At 48.1% G+C, this 8,964-nt stretch overlaps 2 protein-coding genes across 2 annotated transcripts in view; both read right to left on the bottom strand.

The window, feature by feature from the left end:
* SARC_01646 (hypothetical protein) overlaps positions 1-840 on the bottom strand; it is a gene marked incomplete at its 5' end in the record, with an annotated part of 6,621 nt that extends 5,781 nt beyond the window's left edge. Inside the window, one exon of the mRNA XM_014304636.1 lies at positions 135-840. Within this exon, the coding sequence (XP_014160111.1) occupies positions 135-840 (706 nt within the window). The remainder of the gene's footprint in view (positions 1-134) is intronic.
* Positions 841-850: 10 nt separating this feature from the next.
* Positions 851-8,964, bottom strand: part of SARC_01645 (hypothetical protein) — a gene marked incomplete at both ends in the record, with an annotated part of 11,671 nt that continues 3,557 nt past the window's right edge. The window contains 5 exons of the mRNA XM_014304635.1: positions 851-2,742; positions 3,630-3,739; positions 4,066-6,216; positions 7,252-7,365; positions 8,108-8,500. Coding sequence (XP_014160110.1) covers positions 851-2,742; positions 3,630-3,739; positions 4,066-6,216; positions 7,252-7,365; positions 8,108-8,500 — 4,660 coding nt within the window. The remainder of the gene's footprint in view (positions 2,743-3,629; positions 3,740-4,065; positions 6,217-7,251; positions 7,366-8,107; positions 8,501-8,964) is intronic.

Here is an 8,964-nt window from a genome sequence, read left to right as displayed (position 1 = left end):
CACACACACACACACACACACACACACACACACACACACACACACACACACATATATATATATATATATATATATATATATATATATCCCCGATATATCCACACGACACGTATCGGGCATAACACAAAACCTACCCAGGATGCCCGTTCTCAACACAAACAACTGGTTAACCGGGTCCGACCCGCGCAGATACGTCTCCACACAACAGGACATCCAGAACCGATACGTTGAGTCTACAGGTTCGTTTGCTAACGCGTTGATCATAAGTGTAAGTAGACCCCCCCGGCGCACATAGTCTGTGTCGGTGTGTTGCCCCTTACGCACCTCAGGCGACCACCCGGCATAGCCCTGCTCTGTCTCCCACTCCATATCACTCACGCTCACAAGCTTCTCGTCTGGGTCTGGGTCCCTGTCCTCGATAGGACTAGGGCCGTTTGCACCCGGACCGGTTCCCGTACTGGGCTTGTTACGTTTATTCGGCCCGCGCTTCCGTCGCTTGTGTCTGCTGAGGGTATTCTGTACTACTTTGGCGTACATATTCTCCCGCTCTCTCACGGAGCCATGCACCTCACAGTCCATCCTGCGCCACGCGCCCGCCCGAATTTCCGCATAAGGTCCGGGGCTCGTGGCCCCTGCCTCCTCTCCGTACTTACACACAGTGCCACAACCCAACCCCTCACCCACACACCCACACCCCAACGTATCGCCATCTCGTACACACGCATGTACGTGTACGTGTGCGTGTGCGTGTGTGTGTATATCCTCCTGATCCCTGTGTGCCTGACATATCACATCGAATGCTCGTGGGCGTGTGAGTATGTGGTGGTTGTGTGTGTGCATGGGCCGTGCGTTACACCTCAGCGCATCCGTCACTTCGTGGTCTCGCAGGTCGCTCGTTGCCGCGTAGTCGGTGGGTGAAGACGGCATCTCCGCCGTTTGTATGTGAGCCGTTTGTTCGGGGGTTGGTGTGTGTGTGTGTGTGTGTGTGCGTGGCTGTGGCAGTGGCATTAGCCTGATGCCCTGCGAGGGATGTGGGCGGGTCTGAGTGTGTGAGAGTCTGGCTGTGAGTGTGTGTGTGTGCGGTCGGTGTCCCCGGCGTACGCATAGATGTGTGTGTGTGTGTGTACATATCATTGCCTGTACCATTGTCTCTATCCACGCGTGTGTGTGTGTGTGTGTGTGTGTGCGTGTCTCCATCTTCCTGTCCACCTTCATGCCACTCCGCGAGTGCACGTGTCACTCTCTTTTGCATCTTCAAGTACGCCTCATAACTCACCACCTCACTGTCACAGGCATCCCCCACCGAGCCCCTCCTCCTTAATTGTCCACTACCAGCCTCCCCGTCCGACCCACCCGTCGCGCTATCGCCCACAGACTCACAGGCACTCCCACTCGTACGCTCGTTCGCACTTCCACACTCACTCTCCGATTGGCACCAGTGCCCCACTCCTACCACACAAGTGTCTTCCCCAGCACATGCGCCTATACACACACAGCCATCCCTGTCACTACCTGTCACACCCATTTCCCCCTTCTCGACCCGTGTGCGCCTGCCATGCACACCATCCCGTCCTTGCGAGTATGCACATACAACACCACTTCGCGTATGTCTTGGCACTCTCTGTGTGCGCACAAGTGCTTCCCTGCCCTCTCCTAACAGCGCCGCCTCCTTCCAGCTCATCCGACAACGTCTGCGACTATCTCCACACCGGTGTGCGTGTGTATCTGTGCGTGTGTGTGTGCAAGCGCGTGTATCTGTGTGGCCGTGTGTGGGTGTGGGAGTGTGTGTATGTACATGTTCATCTCTACACACACCTCTCCGTCTCCGCGTGCCATTTCCTGCGGTCAGCACTGGGCCCCACTCAACTCTCTTCTTGCAGGTGCACCGAACTTGCGGTTTTGCGGTTTGCGGTTTTGCTTGCGGTTGCGGCTCCGCTCCTAACCGCGGTGAGGCATCCGTCTGGACCCGACCAAACATCGAGTTGAACATACGGATGAAGAACCCCATCCCTGGTTGTGTGCCGTAGGTATCCAAAGCAGGTGTATCTACAGCAGGTGTGTCTAGAGTAGGTGTATCTAGGGTAGGTGTATCTAGGGTAGGTATATCTAGAGTAGGTATATCTAGAGTAGGTGTGTCTAGAGCAGGTGTGTGTGCGTGCGGCGGCGTGTGAGCAGACGACTGCCTGTGACTGAGTAGTCGGTCGGGTTGTTGTTCGTTGCCATTGGTTACCGTCACTCGGTTGCCAATGGTTACCGCCGCAGTCTCACCCACGCAGCGCTGAGAGTGCGTCTGCCCACTCACACACGAAGTCGTTGGCGTATCCGCCTGCCCTACAGGTCGCACGTGTATGTAGTTGTCTGTGTGCACACGTCTCCGTGTCTCCGACTGAGACGGTGTGGGTGTGTGTGCTGTGGTGGGTGGGGGTGTGTTGGGATGGACACAGGCGCCTTTCCCGGCGTGTGGTGTATGTGCGTGTGTACTACCCTGCTCTCGCGTGTGCACGTGTGTACGTGTGCACGTGTGTGTACATGTGTGTGTGTGTGTGCGTGTACGCGCGTGTATGTGTGTGCGTGTTTGTGCCGTGAACACACTACGCATGTGGTCTATCTCCACCTGTTCTTCCGCAGACAGGAACAGCCGCGCAACGTTTGTGTTGGAGGGTGCGCGATCGCACATGTTGTGGATGACCCGTAGTGTTTGTATCTTACTTGTACTCGATGGCGTGCAGAAACACGGCAGTCCTATAGTAATACAGGCGGAGATAAGACGTGTGAGGTACATGGGCTATGCATATCACTTGTGTGTAGTATATGTGTGTATGATTATCATACGAGAAACACGGACAGTAATACAGTAATACAGGTGGAGATAAGACGTGTGATGTATATGGGCTGTGCATATTACTTGTGTGTAGTATATGTGTGTCTGGTTATCATAAGAGAAACACGGACAGTAATACAGCAATACAGACGGAGATAAGACGTGTGAGCTATATGGGCTATGCATATCACTTGTGTGTAGTATATGTGTGTATGGTTATCATAAGAGAAACACGGACAGTAATACAGCAATACAGACGGAGATAAGACGTGCGAGCTATATGGGCTATGCATATCACTTGTGTGTAGTATATGTGTGTATGATTATCATACGAGAAACACGGCAGCCCTACAGTAATACAGGCGGAGATAAAAGGTGTGAGCTATATGGGCTATGCATATCACTTGTGTGTCGTATATGTGTGTATGATTATCATTCGAGTAACACGGGAGCCCTACAGCAATACAGGCGGAGATAAAAGGTGCGAGCTATATGGGCTATGCATATCACTTGTGTGTAGTATATATGTGCATGTAATGGGTATGAAACAACTACTGTGTGTAGTAAACATGTACACAGTACATAGTATGCTCAGCGTATATGTTGTGGATCACATAGCACTTATAACTTGCTGGTACAGATGGCGTGCTGACACCTGGCAACCCTGCAGCGTATAACGCAACGTTCGCCATGCAAGTGACTTAGCTAGTTCGTGTATATACTCAAGGTAGGTTCATGGAACATGTATATATTCATACATATGAATAAGGGAAACACTACATATACATGTACATATACATAGACATACCAAAGATAGGTCCATGGATCATTGGAAAGTGGCAAAAATCATCGACTTCAGAGGCTGGTCCCCATTTCAAATTCTCCATAATACCATGGAGTATACGCACGACACCCAGTCTGAGATGGAAAGGGTACGGAGTAAGTGTCTATAAATAGATGGATAGAGAGAGGACAGATTATCTTCTATTAATAGATTTGACTATTTGTACAAATCAGAGCACACTCCTACCTGGCTTTGAAAATCCACACCACGCACTTAACTATAATATATATTAAATATATATATATATATATTATATATATATATATATATATATATACATACATACATACATACATACATACATACATACATACATACATATATATATACCTATGTATATACCTATGTATGTATATATATATATATATATATATACTATACATCCTCCACACCCCCTTACCTAGCCAGCTTGGCCTGTATGTTATTCTGTTTGACCGTGAGCATGGCCGTGAGCAAGTACAGAATTTCATTCTGATACAGACCGAACACCGGGACAGAAAGAGTCCCGGGTTCATAGTACGGGTGCACAGCCCCAGTTGGTAGGTCAACGAACTCATTCTGGTCCACACGACCCAAAACACTGACCCCATTCTCCAAATCAGGACTTCCCGGACCCAAATCCGCCGGACCCTGTCCCGAATTGGCCGTCACTGGACCGGTCCAATCGTCCTCCGAGTCACTATCCATAAACATCAACTGTGTACGATGCGCTGTGGTATCCCCACTAGACGACCCCCTCCCACTCATCCGCCTACTACCAGCACCCACACCTGCACCCGCCCGCCTGGGGCCGTCCCGGTCCATCCGAGACAGGGCCTGAGCCACCGCAACCAGCGACCCATCGTCCCGGTCTAATCTGCTGCGTAGCACACTGTGCCTGTCGCTTAATTCGTCACGTGACAAATTAACTCTTGCGCGCATGGCCTCCTCCGCCTCGCGATAAGTCATCACGCGGTCGTCCCGCGTGCGTATCATTGGCTGGGTCGGCGCACGCGTACGTGCGTGAGTATTGGTGTGTGTATTGGTGTGCGTATGTGCACGTGTATGGGTGTATGCATGTGTGCTTGTGTGTGTGTTTGTGTGTGTGGGGGGTGCATTGCTAGTGCGTGCGTGTTCCTGGTCTATATACGCCCTAGTTGGACGACCGGTATTCCAGCCACGCACAGATTGGCTTATACGCTCCTCACTACTGAGAGTCTCCGCATTGCTTATTACCTCACCACTATTCTCCGCATTGCTGATTATCTCACCACTATTCTCTGCATTGCTTATTACCTCACCACTATTCTCTGCATTGCTTATTACCTCACCACTATTCTCCGCATTGCTTATTATCGCACCACTATTCTCTGCATTGCTTATTACCTCACCACTATTCTCCGCATTGCTTATTATCTCGCCACTATTCTCTGCATTGCTTTTTACCTCACCCCTATTTTCCGCATTGCTTATTATCTCACCACTATTCTCCGCATTGTCTATTATCTCACCACTGCTATTGCTATGCATATCACTCTGCCCTGTCCCATCCAGAGCCCCTGCACCGCTGCCCACGCCACTCGTACTCTCCACAGCATTGCTAATATCACTCAGAAACCCTACAAACCCAAGCCTCTCGCGCCAGTCACTCCCATCCACCACCGCAACACTGCCACCGTTCGGCCCAGTCGAGTCGGTGTGTGCGTGCATAGACATGCGTGCGGCTGTGTGGCCGTTATCCTGCGTGACTGAGTCTTCTGTGGTGACTGATGTACCTGCCCTGGCCCGTGTGTGTGTGTGTGTGTCTGTGCGTGCGCCCACACCCGTCGTCCCACTGCGACTCGCGCTTGCACCTGCATCGGGATTTGGACCGTCCCCTGTCCTGAATGTACTGGCCCTGTCCCCGGTGCCTGTGCGTGTACCCGTGTCTCTACCCACACCCCCCCCCTCAGTCACTCCACTTGCGTGTACGCTTATGTCTCGTGCAATGTGTGGGCCTGTCTCCCGTGGGTCGAGGCTGCCCGTCACAGAGAGACTCAGCAACGCCACCAGCAGATGCAGTCGATCCAACCGATGCACCAGCTGCGCACACCGCAGGCTGCCCACAGTTCTATTTATAGACGTGCTCCGGCTATTAATAGATGTGCTCCGGCTATTAATAGATGTGCTCTGGCTATTAATAGATGTGCTTCGGTCCCAGTCATCGCACTCTGGGCCAGTGAGCGCTTCCAGTTGCTGTCGCAGTGTCCGGCTTTCGGACCGGAGTACGTCTATATGTGCCTTCTCCATGGTACGTTTTCGGTGTTTCTCGCGGGCATCCTTTCTTTGTTTATACTTGTGACATAGCTTCACATGCATGTCATATAACCGCATGGGTACGTTTTCGCCGCTCGCAAGGATATCATCCGCTTCCGCCAATTCTCTCAATTCTGATTGGTCCAGCCGCGACATATCCACCCACAGATCACTGTGATTGGTGGATGAATCGGTCCGCGTCAATGCGATAGTTTGATACACGCAATCTGACATCTCTGTATCATGCGAATCAGCGTCAGGTAATCTGTGGCTGAGGCTGTTGAGAAATAAAAGCATGCTTGTGTGTGAGGAACGTGCTCAATAGGGTGTACAAAACATGTACATCACGGATGTGCCTTTTCAATGGTACTGTTACATGTATAAATGTATGCAAGGTCTGGTCAGCATTCATGAAGCTTCCACAGCGAACAAGTACTCATATAACATGTTGGCCCTCTCCTGCGTTTGCGCCGGCACTTCTACAAGACGTCCCCCGTGTTACTACACAAATATAGCATGGTAGCATGCATACGCAACACTCAACTCATACAGGCTCGTGCATTAAAAAACCCTAAAACCCTAAGGCCCCATAGAAAGTGGCGTCGAAAGTTCTGCAACACGCAACACTCGACATACAGATCCACGCCAGCGCATAGGAACACTTAAACGATAGGCTTCCTACCGCGCTTGCGCTTTTACCTTTACCATAGCAACGGGGCACACAGCCTATATCTCATACTGTGTACATACTACCGTCGAAAGACGCCCCACACTCTGTGTATTGGGATATGCCGATCGCCTTATAGCGACCCGGACCACTTGGAGTATACGGTTTTAGGGTTTTAGGGTTTATTCAGAATGCCCACCCCTCGCTATTCCGTGTTTAAATACGGATGTATCAGACTTTCTCCCGCATATCTCGCACGATGCCACAACTTTACAAGATGTGCTCTCAGAGTATCTATGGATAGACTCTTGAAATCATTGTGAACAAGATATTCCTATCTCACAGTATCTATGAAATCTCGAACAGCCATGTATTCACAATATATATATATACATATATATATCGCACACTATCTATAAATCCTTACAAGCATGACTTACAAGATCTAATCATCTCACACTAAAAATAGATTCTTGCCCTTGTGTTCACAAGATATAAATGCCCCACAATATTTATGAATAGACTTAAACAGACTCGATGCAAAAATATATTCCCAAGATATACATATCTCACACTATCTATTTATAGACCAAAATATACTCACAAGATGAAAATATCTCACTCAATCTATGAATAGACTCATACCGAACTTCGTCCAGGAGCCCTTGCACAAGCAACACGTCGTTCTGCAGCAGAGATCCGAATTCTGAGTCACGGCGCGCGGAAAGCTGTCGATTGTGGATTGTGCCGTACCGCAACCTAAACCCAAATGTTACGACGAAAGTCAATATTTCTTGTCTAAAACCCAATACAACGCAGCAGTAGTCAAAGCTTCAAAGCAACAGTCTTCAAAGCGAAATATTTCGCGCTACTGTCAAACTTAGAAGCGTACGCTCCAAAAGGGTGAGATGCAGTGGAGGTGGATTTTACATGTTAATAATACATGTTAATAATAATACATGTTAATAATAAATGTTAATAATAATACATGTTCAATAGTAATACACGTTAATCAAGAATAATATTAATAATACATGCTAATAATACATGTTAATAATAATACATAATAATACACGTTAATCAAGAATAATATTCTCAGCTGAACTCAGTAAGAGTGGTACCGACAGAAGGATCTGCATCCACACACTAAGCGCAACCACACCCTGCAGCATCTCAGGGCACGTAGCCAAAGTGTGTGCCTGTGAGTATATACATGAAATACACACTGTACATACACAACTTACACAATCGTGCGCGAGTATGGACGGCCCACCTACACGAACACAACAGCTATATCTATATATGTGCAGACAAAAGGAGGCTGCCATACCTACATCAACACAACAGCTATATCTGTATATGTACAGACAAAAGGAGGCTGCCATAATTACACTAACACAACAGCTATATCTGTATATGTGCAGACAAAAGCAGGCTGCCATACCTACACCAACACAACAGCTATATCTGTATATGTGCAGACAAAAGAAGGCTGCCATACCTAGCCCTATCCAGTTCATCCTGCAAGCCTCCGTCGGCAGTGTTGGGAGTTGCGCGTGCAATCGATTCCTCGTATATCAGGAGAGGACTGCGAAAGACAAACGCCGGCTGCGCCGTATCCGATGCGGCCGCAATACTATCCGGATTCCCCGAATCCAGATCGAGATCTAGATCTCCCTCCGATCGGCGTGGATCTAGATCCGCCGAGTCCAGTACCACCGGGTTGCTATCTAAGAGGGGGCCCCACATTTCGTCGGGAATACCTACACCCAACCTATCCTCAACACCTCTAACGAGCTCGTATCTACGCGTGTTAGTGTTATTTGGTGTACTTATGTGTGCACTCTCGTTCGTAGTGTTCAGTTCGGCCATAGTTGGCGCAGAAGGGTTGTATCTGTACGTGCAGAGACCAATGACAAAGAGAATAAGCAAGGTAGCGGAGGTTACTGATGGATGAGACGGGAAAAATATATTATACATGCACAGAGAAAAATGCCCAGTCAGTACGAATACGTATATATAAATATATATATATATATATCTATATATATGTGTGTGTATATAAGTGTAAGTGTAAGTGTATGTGTACGTGAATGTGTATGTGCATGTGCATGTGCATGTGCATGTGCACGTGCATGTGTATGTGTATGTATATGTACAAGTATATCTATACATATATGTACATACATACATACATACAAACATACATACATACATACATATATATATATATATATATATATACATATACATACATACATACATACATACATAGTTATAATATATAGTATGTATAGTATGTAGTTTAGTATTATGTAGTAGTTATATAGTATAGTATGTATAGTGTGTGTGTTGTAT

Source organism: Sphaeroforma arctica (genome assembly GCF_001186125.1).
Source record: "Sphaeroforma arctica JP610 unplaced genomic scaffold supercont1.67, whole genome shotgun sequence".
Taxonomy (NCBI): Eukaryota; class Ichthyosporea; order Ichthyophonida; genus Sphaeroforma; species Sphaeroforma arctica.
This window is presented reverse-complemented; position numbering and strand designations above follow the sequence as displayed.